Source organism: Neltuma alba, unplaced genomic scaffold, assembly GCF_004799145.2.
Source record: "Neltuma alba isolate B1F8T4 unplaced genomic scaffold, ASM479914v2 tig00011257_pilon, whole genome shotgun sequence".
Taxonomy (NCBI): domain Eukaryota; kingdom Viridiplantae; phylum Streptophyta; class Magnoliopsida; order Fabales; family Fabaceae; genus Neltuma; species Neltuma alba.
Window position 1 is genome coordinate 56,760 of NW_021635970.1, and position 15,768 is coordinate 72,527.

The 15,768-nt window shown below is 33.3% G+C and overlaps 1 protein-coding gene across 3 annotated transcripts; it reads right to left on the reverse strand.

The window, feature by feature from the left end:
- Positions 1-4,628: 4,628 nt before the first annotated feature.
- Positions 4,629-14,678, reverse strand: LOC114763136 (4-hydroxybenzoate geranyltransferase 2). 3 transcript variants are annotated; one of them, XM_028952746.1, is made up of 10 exons: positions 14,458-14,677; positions 12,738-13,414; positions 12,152-12,287; positions 11,181-11,302; positions 9,106-9,175; positions 8,853-9,002; positions 6,613-6,748; positions 6,408-6,504; positions 5,550-5,621; positions 4,629-5,325 (listed from the first exon to the last, which is right to left on the reverse strand). In XM_028952746.1, the coding sequence occupies exons 2-9, from the start codon at positions 13,193-13,195 to the stop codon at positions 5,552-5,554; spliced, it is 1,239 nt and encodes a 412-aa protein (XP_028808579.1). In that variant the 5' UTR covers positions 13,196-13,414; positions 14,458-14,677; the 3' UTR covers positions 4,629-5,325; positions 5,550-5,551. The 3 variants fall into 3 exon arrangements, with proteins under 3 accessions (XP_028808579.1, XP_028808578.1, XP_028808577.1); XM_028952745.1 differs by lacking the exons at positions 4,629-5,325; positions 5,550-5,621 and adding exons at positions 5,628-5,981; positions 14,012-14,303 and having other exon boundaries at positions 14,458-14,678; XM_028952744.1 differs by lacking the exons at positions 4,629-5,325; positions 5,550-5,621 and adding an exon at positions 5,628-5,981 and having other exon boundaries at positions 14,458-14,678.
- Positions 14,679-15,768: the final 1,090 nt, after the last annotated feature.

A 15,768-nucleotide genomic window follows, 5' to 3' on the forward strand; every position in this document is an offset into this window, starting at 1 on the left:
ATGAATTCTAGAGAAGAACATGGAATATGGGAAGAATTAATGGAAAATTGGAAATGAATAATGATAACATTATTGGACAAAGCAGAGCATTAGTTTGACCCGTCGTTTGTAGGACAAAAACAATACCACTTCCTGTTCTAAATATAAGACTAGTTTATAATATAATCTATACTAGTCACTCATGATACTATTGATGAGCCCAAGTTTGGATCCTCTTTCTTCACCAAATTATCAGTATTAGATGTGATATAATGGGGTAGAAATATAATTAAATAGATAAAGAATTTAAGAGAAATTCTCTTTTCAGTTCTTGTGTTAACTATTCTCTCATTAATTCCTTAAGGTTTATAATGACTATGTAACCAAACTCTGTGCGAGTACTGTTCATATAACGTCTCAACAGATGTTTCTTAGTTGTTCTCATCTTTTAGTTGCCTCATTTTTCCAGTTCCCTTTTTCCACCACCTAATTTTTTTTTGTTGGATTGTTAACAAACTTTCTGGACTTTGTCGTCTCTGTATCTGATATCTTGTGTTGCTGAGTTAAATTCGAGTATTATCAAACCCAAACAAAAATAGATAACTTAGAGATGAAAGCCACAATTGAGTGCCCGGAATGCTTTTAAAGAGAAAGTGAGGAACAACAACCACCAAATTAGTAACTTGTTAGTCAAAACAACTACAATAATTGGGTTGGTTTAGTGGTTACTCCAGAAAGAAAAAGGAACAAGACAAAAAAATAATAATAATAATTTTTTAATTTAATGTTTACTACTTGATAATCATTATTGTCATTACCATTATCCTTATTTAAAAATATCCAAACTTACGAATGGCATCCTAGAAGGTCTTAGTTTGCCAGATGGAGGAGATATGAAACAAGTGGTTGTCTACAATGATTCAATCGATATTATTAACGTAATTAATTACTTGATAGTTATGCCTCTACTCATACTCTGTGTTTAATTTATAGCCTTTTGAGATATATATATATATATATATATATATATATATTTAAAAGGTTGTAAGAGAGTGATTAAGTGAATTTATATATCAATCAGAGTTAATAATCAGTTAAGCATAACAATCTTATTATGCCAAAATACATATGAATTGAAAAGTAAACCTATATTATATTGAGAAAGTATTGGTAAATACACTATTCAGGCTTGTCAAAGTAGCTAAATTATTTGTGGTATGTGCAAAGAATAATCTATTATTAATTTTATACTTTATATCGATAAAGAGCCATTGATATTAATAAAATTTGTAAAGGGAGAGGCATGCTTCATGTTTAATTAATTGATACTCCTCTGGTCCTTGATATAGCACCTAATTGTTAAGTTAATTTTGGTCCTAAATATAAGACTATTTCTCATATTTATCAGTTTTTCCTAAATTACCCCTATAGATACTCCCTCAACCATAACCAAATAAGTGAAGGAGGGAGGATATTAAAAAAAATTATGGTGTTTTAGAAAAAACATGTCATATTACTTATAACTAACTAACTTACCTAATCTAATTAAATTAGGTAAATAGGTCTTATATTAAAAACCGAAAGAGTACTTAAGTAACTCGTCTTGACACCTAGGGTATTTGAAATTTTCAAATGAATATATAATTTGAATTTTTTTTAAGGTCGCAAGACCTTCACAAATGATGATGAATCTTCAAATAGAAAGAGCAAATATTGTTTTTCTAAGTTTAGTGGTTGAGCCTTATGATCCTGTGTTGAGTTCTTGCAAAGCTTTTGCCAAAAGGTTTGCAAATATTTATGATACTAACAGGAACCTAAGTTCTTTAGCAACTAACTAAAAATTTATATTGCAAGGCTGCTAATTTTTGGCTTGTGTAAGGATTTTCAATCAGCAGTATCTTCAACACTCTTTGAATGGTTTAAAGATCGTGTCGTTGCAAAAGCGTACACGTGTCATTGGCTTTTTATTATCGTGGCACCATTTCCCCAATTCCAGAGTTATGATACTGTAACTAGCTTATTAGTTCTATAATCCTTAATATAACTTATTTAACTAATTAGATTAGATTAAGAAAGTTAGGTAAATTAGTTAATTATAAGAAATATGACATGTTTTTCCTAAAATACTATAATCATCTTTCTTAATATCCTCTTTTCCTCTTTTACTTGATTATAGTTAAGTTTGAGGAGTATCCGTAGGACAATTTAGAAAAAATTATAAATATGAGAAATAAGTTTTATATTTAGGGCTAAAATTAACTCAATAATTAAGTCTTATATTAAAGACCAGATGAGTACTTTTTAAGATTTTTATGATGGAAAATTCTGAACAACCTATAATGACGAATTATAATGTAATAAATATCATTAAGACTTATTAGTAATTTTTTTTCTTGGGACATCATTGTAATTATTTTTTTAATGATTATGGTCGTTGGAGGTGATTTGCAAGTGATGTTGTTGGCACTTATTGACTCGCCCTCCTCCTATCCTGTCTTGTTGTAAAAATAAAAAAAAGAAAATGATGATGAATCTTAGAGACTTCACTAACTTAGATCCTTTGTGCTTAAAACAAAATGGAAAGTAAATGACTAAGTTAACCACTGAAGAATTAAAAAATAGAGGCGTAGTCATCGTCGTGTTTTTAAATACTTGACGTCAACGTCGCGCATCTATTCCTCAATTGGAATAAAATAGGAAAGCAGATCCCTCCATTGATTATGTGATAAGATGTCCAAAGCATCCACTTCTCTTCTTCTCAATGGCCATTCACGTTCTTCGTTTTCATCTTTGCTTCACACTCACTCACCATTAAAAGCCACTATCTGCATTTTTTTAATTAAAAAAAAAGCCATTATCTTGGTTGACCCTTTTTTTTAAGGGAAAGAAATAGAGTATCTTCTACTAATAGTGAACCTTAAGTACCCGTTTGGATTATTTACGAAGAAGTAATTTTGCCTTATACAAGAGAAATATGTGAAAAAAATTATTTTATAACACACAAAAACACTGTTTTTTTTTTACCTTTTTAATTATTTATTGGCCGAAACATAACTTTGTTCTTTTAATTTTATATAAAGTTTTACTTTTTTTAATCAAAATATAAGGTTTTAATTTAATCTCTTATTCTAAAGAATATCTTGTTAGTTCTCTAGGCCTAACACTTTTAGACTGAAATGAGTGATTAAACAATTATTATTATTTTAAAAATTTAATATGTTAATATTTAAAAATGTTTTGTTAATATTTAAAATTTTAATGACAACATTTTTTTATTAATGACATTCTTGTTAAAAGACTGAATATTCTAAAAAAAAATAAAAAATTAAATCAAATTAAAATTTTGTGTGAAATAAAAAAATAAATTACACTTTTGCTTGGTCTTTAATATTCAAACACTGTCAATTAATTTAGAATGATAAATCCCCTACCACTTGATGAGCCAAGTGTTATGAGTCTTGCTAGAATTCATGTTCTTCTTAGAGTGTAACCCAAGGAACAAAAAACTAAACCAGACATTAAACCGATTGAGCTAGTAGTTCAATGGTCAATTGGTGGGACTGGGATCAACTCAGGATCCAACCAGTCATATTAAAATAATATAATTTAATTGAAAATATCAAAATATAACAACATTAATAATCACTAATAAAAAAATATAAAAAAAATATTATGATAGTTTAATTGTAATAATAACAAAGTATAACAATATTTAGAATTTTGATCTTTATGGTTCATTATTAACTAAAATTAATAATCATTGATACCAAAATTATCATTAAAATTCATTTAAATATATAAGAACTGAGATATTAAGAGCCAAATGAGAAAAAATAGGATCAATAACAATCTAATCATCCGAACCAGTTTATTACCAGTTCACACGATTTTTACCGATTTTCACTTGCTCACACCGATTTGATCGGTTTGTTACCAGTTCAACTCCCTTCCCGTTTAATATCCAAACCAAATCGAACTACTAGCTGGTTCACCGGTTGAACCAACCAATTCAGTCTGGTTTTTTGTTCTCTAGTATAACCAAGGTGCACATCACCATATTCATGTTTTTAATTTTTATTTTTTAAAAAAATTATTTTAATGAGTACAGAATATAAAATAAAGATAACCTTAACTGTTTGCTTTTGAAAAAATAGTTTTATAATTAAAAAACATGAATTAAAATTTTTAAATCCAAAACATTGAAATTATTGGTCTTACCACAATGATGAGCTTATTACGCTTATTACTATGATGACTACCCATACTTGTTCCCGTAAGAGGATTGCGGCTGATCAAAGTGTTTATAGTGATGTTCTCATACTACAAACTGTTAAGCTTATTAGTCATTACTACTTTTAGTTCTTAATATAAAACTAATAGACTAATTTGAACAGTTTAAAAAAATTAGATAAATTAGTAATTTATAATAAATATGTTTTTTTTAAATATCTTTGTTTATCAACTGTCAATTGATAAAAATATTTAACATGTACAATTACTGTAAAGACTATCTTAGAAAAATAAATCAACATAAAAGACAAAATAAATTTGAATCTTATACTTTAAATTAAATTAAAAATCAAGCTAACTTTTACGTTAACAACTATGACATAAAAAAAAGGATGGAAATGCCAAACAGTTGTTTGATATGTGGAAATTTTCACAATAATACACCTTGAGATTCCTTTTCTTGATTGATATCAAATAATACAGCAAATAACAATGATGCCCATTAAAACTTCTCTCACCTGTCTAAACCTGTTTACCTACCTAAGAAAACACCTTTTCCTGTGGTTTTTTCCCCTAAATACAGAATATTCTCCACCAAAAACTAATCTTTCTAGAAGGCAAGATTTGCACCAAATAATTCAAACTCGCACCGTTTGGAAGAAACCCAATGTTAGGGATGAAAAACGACACAACTATTATTCTTGATAGAAAAGGAATAATAAAGAGATAGTCACTGTTTAAATGATTATATAACTTTGACACAATAGACATCATATATATCCCATTTTTTGTTTGTATTAAAGAAGGAATCTTTTTCCGCCCCACTAGCTCTGAGACTGAAGTCACATGTGAATTATCCGGTTAGTTAAGGCATTATTAAACCGAGCAAAAACAACTGAGAAATCCAATTTTCCATCAGAGTGAAGCTCCAATCCATTTACTTCATCTCCACTAAATGAAGCGCCCAGAACATCTTCCACCCCCTAAAAGCCATATAATCCTAAGAAGAAAAAGAACCAAGAGTGCTGATGACTAATTCATTTTGCATAAATATTATGTTGGGAACTAATTGATGAAGCTTGGTCATGATGAATCGAGTCTGAGAACATACTAGCCCTGCAAAATGAAATATATAGGCCAATTGAGAGAGAACTTGAATATTATCAAAACAAGTAACTGCCAGTCTTGTTCAGTAAAAAAATTAATGCCCACAGAATGGAAAGCCAACGTCGAGTCCATTGGCATAAGGTCAATTTTGGTATCCATACATCTACGACAAGACAAACTGATGTTATCAGCAGAATAAAAATAGATAAATTATTTGGCAAGGAAAACTTTACCGCTATGATGCAAGCCTGCCAGCGAGGATTCCACCAAATATTATAGCTCCAAACCACTTATTGGAGACAAATCTGGAAGAAAAATTTATTAGTGCCAACGTGGAGTTCATTATGCTCAAAAGCAAGAAACAAGAACAAACATACAATCGTAGAATAATTAAAAGCATCCTGCAACTGGAGTTCATTTTCAAGACTTAGGGTACTAGATGCTCAATAGCTGCCAATCACACTTTGTCACGCAGTATGGTAAGTTCTACATTCCAGGTGACGTCAACTACATAATAAACACTTCGCTGTGGAAGATACATAGCAAGTTGCATCTGATCAATTAATTAGCACACTAAAATAATATATGGCAGATAAGTTATCACTGAATTTTCCAGCGGTTTGATGTCTATGCATAGAATTAATAGCGACTGGTGAGGGTTCCTTCTGCCAAAAAAATATAGGTAGCAAAAACTGATTTATTTAAAAAGTCATAAAGAAAAGTTCAAGACATAAATGCATATAAATATCCCATAATTTCTTTTCCATGATATAATAAACCACTAAACAATCAAACCTAGGTGACGCCAAAAAAAAAAAAAAATCTATATCTATATGCAATATAATGCCCTCTAACAGGACCCATTATTCATATGCCATGAACAGTGCAGCTTAATTTCCGAACTCCGTGCAACTAACATGACTTGTAATAGCTTTTCTAAAGCTCTAATAGAGGTTTTGCACCAATAAATTGCCAAGGAACGGTGAAAATTCAGTAGAACACACTGAACATTGGACTTCAAGATCAGAAAATAACAGAAAACAAAATACTATGGCCGAAAAACAGAAAGGTAATATCAACCACAAACATACTTCTTGTTGCAATCAGAACGCGATGAAAGGTCAACTGTCCAAATTTGCCAGATCAGGTGCCCAGATGCAGCTCCCAGAAAAGGATAATATGGCCAGCCTGCGCATATATTATAATCATGCAGCAGAAAACAGTTAATACAATCCAACTGCCAGCTAATAGGCACAACCATGAAACAAATGAAGAACACAAAGTCATAAAACATACCAATCTCAGCATTAAATCCACTAAAGGCAAGACTACCAATGCATGCAACGCCGAACCCAGAAATCCACTTCTTTGTTGACTCACCAAAGCGCAAAGCTGTTGATTTAACTCCCACTTTCACATCGTCTTCTTTATCCTGGTTGCCAATATTTTTTCTAGACAGAATAAGAAACTCAATTTCAAGGCTTCAGTAACAAGATTCAGGAGAAGGACTTCAAGCAGTGTTATTTTTGTCCCCACTCCCCATGAAGCTGACCCAAAATTTTTAGGATTTAGGCTTCTTATTGTCATTTCTGTTTTATAATACCCAAACTAGACAAGAAAGTTATCCAAACTAGTGAATATCTTAACATTTAACCGTAGTGTAGCTGAAGAAGCAAACAATACTGCCCCTTAGCAGGCAGGAAATGGAAACCTAAACCATAATTATTAAGTTGCCTATTGAATTTCAAAACTCAATAGTGTCAGGAAAAAAAAAGGTCCCTGAATACCAAAATTTTGAATTCCAAATAGTAACATCTAGAAAGAGTAAGGAATTCCAGAGAAAAGTAATTATTTGTGCTATACTGGCACTAAGGCCTTAAAACACTCATTCATTCAAATTTTCAGTGTAATAGTACTCTGCTGCTCTAGCGTTATTCAAATAAAATAACAGAAAAAGTCCGTATCAATATGTGGAAATAGGTACAACTGTGGATACAAAAACTAGAAGAAGAGTAAAACAGAAGTCAACGGGAGAACAAAAAGAAAATTCAGAAACATAAAGATAGGCTCTGGCTTTTAAGAGGCTGAATTCTCTCCAGGAAATCCTTGATCAGAATGAGCATAACGTTCCTCTAGTCTCCAAGGTCTCTCAATTTCTACCTTAACATCCTCTCTCTGTTGTAAAAGCTATAGATCATTTCACCAAGGCTATTTTTTATGGGATTTCATTCTAGAAAGTGAAATCTTAACTGCGAAGAAGATGGCTACTTTGGATATCTTCCCTCCTGTGCTTCACAGGATTAAGACCTCAGGTTTGCTGTGGGAGGCAGGGATTTTATTTTATTGGTGGCTAAGTCATCAAGTCAGGTTCAGCCATTTAAATCTCTCCCTCGTGATCATCATATCATTAAACAGGATGTTAGACAATTAGCTCTTTCTTTAGTGTCTTCTTCTGCTGTTGCTCAGGTTGGTTTACATTTTTGTCTTAGCTCATCAAGTGCTGCATGTATTTCATTTCGTATATAAGTTTTATATTGTATATCAATTAAAAAAAAATCCTCTCTGTGCCAGAGCATCACCTCACAATCATCATGTGTCAGTGAGCTCGTTATTCACACATACTTCCTTTTCCTTTCTTGGAAGCAGACCAGTGTCTCATTTGCTTTGGTTGAATTAGGCCCGGCCTTGCTTCCCTCTTTTTGTTTTGTAAAAGTAGAACATGCCCTCTACAGTTCATATTGCCAGGATCTCTTTCCCTGACAAACTAGAATTTGACATGCAACAGATTAGGGAAAGAGGAGTGAGAGTAGTAAAAAAAGGATGTAGCTGCCAAGAAGGAAAATGTGCTTTAAAGAGTCAATAGTAGCACAATTTCCAAATTTGGAACTTAAGATATCAAACAACAGAGAAAAGATCAAAAACTTTTTCCATTGCTGCTTTAGTGTTTTGACAATTCGATAAAGCTTTCATGACTGACCTTAGCAAGAAAATAAAGTGAAAAAAGCAACATGAACACTGGTAAGAACGCTGATGGGAAAGTTTATGAAGAAAACAGTAAACAGAGCATGGAGCAGAGAAATTGAAACAAATTATCATCATTCTTCAGATGTATTAAAATTTTTTTTTATTAAAAAAAAAACATGATGAGCTAGTGCTTTGTCCAAAATTCAAGTATCAATGGGATTTGTGATTAGATTCGGTAAAGGATATTTTACAAAACAAATGTTGGATCTTCTCCAACCAGCTTAAGCTACTTCGGTTTATTGACAATTTAGAAGACTGGGTAACAAAGGTAAGCACACCTGGCCAAATCCCATATATGCTCCTACAACTAGAATTTTACATTGGCTACAGCAACAGAGCTTAGCCCAACACATTTCCCTAGAAGACAGAACACACTGCAAGGACAGAGGCATGGACTCTTGCTATATAGGAAATAGGAACTAAATAATACGAACAGATTGTAAAAAAGGAAGAGAGGTGCAAAATCAGAAAACCAGATCTTGGCATCTTGCAAGCAGCACAGCTATTTGTACCTGATGAGCATATATTGTATCATACACAAGAGTCCAGAAAACTCCAGAGGCATAAAGTGGAAGCACGATAGCTGGATCCAGGCTTCCCTTCACAGCAGCCCATCCTAATAAAGCCCCCCAGTTAAAGGTCAGCCCAAGATAGGCTTGAGGCTAAAAGATGAAGTCACATGAGATAAAAGGCTTTGTGAGATCATCCTTCAAAGATAGGAGTAGGATCTATTAACGGAAACTAGAAATAAGGAAACTACATTACCCAAAATGTAAACCTCTTCATGAGAGGATAGGAAAAGACAAGCAACAAAGATGAAGCTCCCAAGACACGACTGCCATAAGAACACAAGCCATAATTAATCAAAATTTAGCTGAGGAATCACATGTCGCTGAATATTGAATATCAATCAAAATTACAAGTATAAAAACTGAATAATGATAAAGAAAAGTTTTATGAAAATGCATTGTACTAGTAAAACCATGTGAGAAAAGTCATTAGTTTTCCAGAATCAATAAAGCAGACTGGCAAACTCTGCTTAAAATGGCAAATTGTTGACCAAAGTCTTAGCTTCCAAAGCATTATCCTGACCGTGACCATCTTCATCATATTACATTAGATAGTTCATAGAGTGGCTAGCACAGCCTTTATCAGCCCAACAGCGTATTCTGTTCAAAAGCTCAATCAAAATTTTACTCTGATTCCATGAATAATAGAAACAGGCACTAATTGTATACCTTGGTAATGTACTGGAGTAACAGTCCCAAAAGAATACACTCATACAGTTCAAAAGGACTTACTGCAGGATAAAGAGGCCACTAGGCAAAGAAATCTTAAATGCATAGCAGAAGGAAATCACGGATTGCAAAATGAGGACTTAAAAGTAATATTCATTTTCAACAATGCAGAATGCCGGTCAACCTGGATTTTTTTTCCTATTGGACCATGTGTGGACTTATCATGATATTTTAGATCCTGGGGTATTTTTGTCGGATTTTTATTGGTATATTGCCTTTGTGTAGAGGGAAAAAACTACAATTAGGCCTGAGAACGGGAGCTGCGCAAGCATGTCACAAAGGACATGTCTGGGGTGAGGGTTAGGGGAGGGGGTGAGATTGTGGTTGTAGGGGTTTATATAGGTGTCTAAGGGCTGAGAGGAGTGAAGAAAGTATTTGGCTTATTGATGAGGAGAGCGTCTGGCCTCTTGAACAGCAGGCTGATGGAGGAGCTTCGTCCCTTCTCCATTATCTTTATTTTCTTTCTTTTAGTCGCCATTTTCAAGGTTTATCATTCACTGTTTCCTAGTGCGAGCTAGTATCTTCTGTAACAGCCTCACTTCCTTTTCTGAGAACCTCATCAGGGGTTCTGTTAGGCGTTCAATATGAATAAAAATGGTTTTCCAATTTGATGTTGGTACAAAAAAAAAAAATCCATATATGAATAACAATGATATTTCTTGCCATTCCTAGGGATCTTGACAATTTAAATTTGAAATAACTCAATGAGACAGATTAAGTAGATAAATTTAGGTTTCCAGAAAGAGTTATGGGTGCTCATGGTGTGGGAAGGGAAAGGGATGCTACTTTGCAATATATGTAATATAAAGTAACCGTAAATGGCTTGCTATTTTCAATCAGGGTATTCCTAAGCTTACTCAAATCAATTTCTATATTTCTGGGTCTTCAATTGAAGTCAGTAGAAGCTCAAAGATGCAAAAGAATAAAAACTTCAAAATATTAAGAAAAAAGGTTAACAGAAATTTTTTCCAAAAGATGCAAAGGACTTAACTAAAAGAGTCAAGAGTCACTGTGATGTGGGGAGCGCAGAGAATGCCCTTCTAAGTCTGGGTTAAGTTTTAGTTAGTTTTCTTTTTTTGGTGATGGCACCCCTGGAAATCACTCAAGTCAGATACTATATTTTTAATTCTTCCCTAAATGAAGCATAGAGCAGGATTCCGTAGATATCATTTTTTAGATACGTAAGAATAGAGGTTGTAACAAGATTTCAGAAACAAAATTAGAAAGAACTTATTTCCTATAAATGCAGAGGGCCTAAACACAGCTCATTTAAATAATGCAAGCAGAATATAGGAATAGAGTTGCTGAAAATACGGAAGGGATTCAACAGAAGAATGTTTTCTAAAACGAGAAGTACGTAGAACATTAGTTTCCCTATTTAGGACATGCAATCCAGATCATGGTTGCTGTGTAGTGCAGTTTTCCTGCCAATTGGTCTGATTGTTACAAAACTAAGGGCCTAGCAACCTGATATAACAAAGATGGACTGACCAAGGCCCCAACGCCTAACTACAGAATGTGCTGTTCATAATTAGCACTAACCTATAATTATTTAGTTGCAGAAGAATCCCAAGACCCAAAAGCAATTGAAGACCGAGAAAACAAAGCCCTTGAAATGGTGTCAGATGACCACTTGCAATTGGTCTGACCTTTGTACGCTCTACCTGCATCATATGTTTACATAAAAATTTATTCAGAACTACAAATAAAAATCATAAATGAAATAATACCGTAAAAAAAGAATCAGGCAACAAAAATTCCCAGGGTCATACTAAGAGTTGGGAGACAATCAGTAACAAACAAATACAAATTCTTAGTCCACCATCTTCTCCCATTTGCTTATAGCATTTTGGCTGCTCATGCATGAGTATGACCGTTTATGGTCATAAAAACACAGTGCTCAAGAGCCACAACAGAGTGCTATTTCCTTGCATTCAAAGGTGTTGAGTCATAGGAATGCATCTCCAGCTGTTAACGACCAAGTGAATTGAGTGCAAGTATGGGATTTTAGTTGGGTTTTACAACCTCCAACCCCCTTGCAGACTTTGCTACTGAAGATAGATTGGATGATCAAGCTGGTGTCAGTCACTGTCTAGTGTCTTCTTAATCTTAATTGTTTTCTTTCAGTTTTCAGTTTGTTACTCTTTGGGTTGTTTAGACTTTGTCCTTGCTCTGTTCTAGTTTTCTATCAACGAACATGTAGTCCTTTTGACGGGGGGAAAAGTAGTTGAGTGCGGCAAAATTTAAATCCAAAGAGTGATTCTAGATGGCTTGCAAACTGAATTTATATTCTGCACTGCATTAATTCTGAATAAAATAAACAAACGTCTGGAAGAATTTTGCTAGTTATTGGGATGTTTATCACACCCATCTGAGGGCTAACATCTTTAGAGTATAATTCTGAATAAGACAAATAGGTGCATGCTTAGATAAACTCCAGGAATAATAATTCAAAGCACAAAATCCCCATCTCCCATTAGAAGTAAAACCAAGGATGAAAGCAACTAAGTTACCTTTGTATCAATATCCCGATCAAGAAGATCATTGACAGTACAACCCGCGCCCCTTAAAAGTAATGCACCGCATCCAAACAGCGCCAACATTTTAAAATCAGGAAGATGCCCTGGAGCTGCTGCTAATGTAATTGACCTGCAGCATAGAGCATATAAAATCAGAAACACTGGTAAAAATGAATGAGGTAAGAATAAGGAACTTCAAACAGGAAAGTAAAAAAGTGATAATTACTAAAGAAGTTCCTGTGAATTTATGAATGCTTAAAACTTCAAAAAAAATCATTCACTTAGCAAATTATACCTTGAGTATTTTGTCAAATCATATGACGTACCTATCAAGTTATTTTTCAGTCGTAACTGAATTTGCAGTGGATGCAATTTACAATTCATAAATAAGCATTCCAGTTTGCAATTTGATAAAAATGCTATATACACAAACAGCTGCATGTGTCATTTTGTGCGTCTGTGCTAATTAGTTGTCAAGTTACCCGTCAAAATTATTACAGCTCTTCATGCTTCCTCAATAACAAAGAATTCCTTCACAAAGAAAATGGGGGAAAAAAAAAATCAAAATCAAGATTCTTACCACATACAAGGCCATAAAAGCAACCACGTTCCAATTGGCTTGTCAAGCCGAGCAAGTTGAGCATATGGCTGAACCTGCCTCGGAAGATATAAATCAATCCAAGAGAGGTTGGCTGCTGGAAGTCTTGCGTCATTTTCTTTCCCACTTGAATTCTTTTGTTCCTTAGAATCCCCTCCCACACCAGAAGACGTAGAGATGGTTGCAACAAAACAGAAATCTGGATGAAGTCTAATAGTTCTATACAATTCAGAATTAAAAATCTGAGGGACGGATTGCCTGAATGGACTGAATGGAAGATTTGAAAGGCAAGGTTTCGGAGTAGGAATTAGATTAACAGATGATTGAGTGGGGACGGAAGGATCAAATATTGAGAGGCATCGAGACACTGATGAGCCAGAAGAAGGGAAATAAGATTTAATAGATCTACGTGTTGCACAAGAGATCAAAACAAAAGCCATTATTTTTTTGTAAGCAACAATTTGGATTTGCTTTGCCGCTACTAACTCCACACCAAACTAAGCATTTGGATAAGAATTAATTAGCAGATTAGAATGAAGCAGAGTGAATTATCTCAAGCGGTCAATATCAAAGGGAAACATTCTGATAAAGTGTAAAAGCTCGCATATGTCAACCTCTCTAGTAACTCTCTTCATGATGACGAGCATTCCATGAGAACGCTGTAAATTCAAAAATTTGGTCACCGCGTAAATCATTAATGATGTTTTCCAAGCATAACTCTTGAGAATATGGAACATACAATTTAGCAATCCACTAGCAGAATTAATTTTCTCATTTTTAATATCAAGTCATTTAACTGGGATTCCTCAATAACCTTAAAAGATCAATACCTTTGCAGCATTCCACGAAAATTGAACAATTTGTTTCTAATACAAGGCAATAAAATCCACAAAACAGAACTGAAGAACTTCTGGATAGTTGTAAGGTACAACAAGTCCATAGACAGATTAATGAGATAGAGGAATATGATAGCCTACAATTTGGGATAAATAAAAGAGCAAATTTTATTTGCACCATCGGATTGTGTACCAAGCAATTGAGCACAAAATATGGTGCAATGTCTCTTCGAAACGACAAAACTTGCCATTATCCTTTTTTACGCATCTGTAATATAGAGTAATCAGTAACCCTCTCTTTAACACTGTTAATTTATTTGAAAATTAAAATCTTAAATATCTCTCATCCCCGTCCCATCTCAATCCACGAAAAACACAGCAGAGCTGCGAAGAACTAGCTTTCATCACAAAATCTCTAACCCGTAAGCAGAGAGTGAACAGACACGACCAGACGGAGAAGAGGCAGGTCATGGATGTTGGCTTTCAGTACTTCAAAGAAAAGTTGCTAACGGAAGTGATGACAAGGCACCGCATGGCAGACGTATATGTAAAAAGAGCAACGTCGTTAAAGCTGATTTTTTTTTTTTTACAAAAATAAAAGTTACTGGAGTTTTAATTTTAGCAAGGGGCAGGCTACGATGATGAAAAGAGAGAACTTCTTCCTCATGCCCTAGAAGATGCCAAGGCAGAGGAGAACAAGAGGTTGAAGCCGCTGTAGAAGACAAAATTCGACGAGGCCATGAGTTAGTGAATAAAATGCTACTGACGATATTTAACAGAGATGGCTACTTCATATAAAATGAGGATCATCTATATTAAATTAAATTAACGAGATTTTTTGGAAGAAAACACATAAATCGCCGAACCTGGCAGTAGAAACGGACAAAAGCCTTATGCGAAGCTTCAACACGATTTCTGGTTCACCAAGCCATCGGAGACAAAGGTTTAAGTAGGAGGAAAACCTCAAGCCGCTAAACCCAACCAGCTTCTCGCCAGGGCGCAATTAGGACGAGGCGACGTCAGGCAACGTACTAACTAATGTCCCCACGGGCGGTGAAGTCAAACGCCTTCCATACGATCACCAAACACAAACCCGAAACTCTCAGTTTTGGTTTGGCTTTTAAAAGTTTAGGTGTGATGAGGGGCGTTTGGACATCAAAATAAAACACTCTCCCGTACACTAAGAAAAATTTCTCCATATATATGCTGTATATATAAAATGACTACCTCTCGTCATTAATATAAAGCTTTATTTTATTTTTATTTTGATTCTAAATATAAGATTCTAATTCATTTTGTCTCTCACATTTATATATTTTTCCTAATATAGTCCTTCTAACAATAGTGGTTCTAACTAATATACTTGATTAGCAAGGATATTTTAGGAAAGATAACACTATTTATTACAAATAACTAATTTAACGTTTTTTCTTAATCTCCTCAAATTAGTCAACTAGATCTTATAATTAAAACCAGAAATAATATTTTTAAAATTATGATTTGGTTTCTATCCAAACATTTTTTAGTTTTTAGTTGAGACAAGTCCAAAGCATTCTTTTAGTCTTAGATTATTCACAGAGCTTATAAATTTTTCATCCACTAACATATCGGGATTCAAACTAGTAATATAACCAACTGAAACAAAATTACTAATTAATACTATATCTGATATTTAACATAAGACTTCATTTGATTTTTATTTTAATTTTAAATATAAGACCCTAATCCACTTTGTCTCTCATATTTATATTTTTTTCCAAAATAATCCTTCTAATAATAGTATTCTAATCAATACACTTGATTAGTAAGGATATTTTAGGAAAAAACAATATTTATTTACTATAAATAACTAACTTAACTTATTTCTTTAATGTTCTCAAATTAGTTAACAAACTCTTATAATTAAGAGCGGAGGTAGTAATTACTAAATCATTTTTTGCCAGGATTACTAAATCCTAAATATAAATAATTCCTCTTATTTGTCCAGTTCCACATAATTGAATAAAGAATCCTTACTATTAGTAAGTTTAATGTTGCTAATATTTATTAAAATGTTGTTATCATATCTTCTGATTCTGAATTTGGTAATTTTAAAATTTTTGTTGTGGGATTCTCCTCATCTCAAAACTTAATTATACGAATATGTTATCTTGTATTATTTTATTATAAAACCTCGA

What these genes read in the sequence shown, in the direction of transcription:
- LOC114763136 (XM_028952744.1), bottom strand. Translation starts at nt 13,195, where the DNA reads ATGGCTTTTGTTTTGATCTCTTGTGCAACACGTAGATCTATTAAATCT. An exon ending in CTTTTATGGCCTTGTATGTG is followed by an intron (nt 12,288 to 12,737) that starts GTAAGAATCTTG and finishes TCTATGCTGCAG; the next exon opens with GTCAATTACATTAGCAGCAG. An exon ending in CTGCAACTAAATAATTATAG is followed by an intron (nt 9,176 to 11,180) that starts GTTAGTGCTAAT and finishes TTCTTATGGCAG; the next exon opens with TCGTGTCTTGGGAGCTTCAT.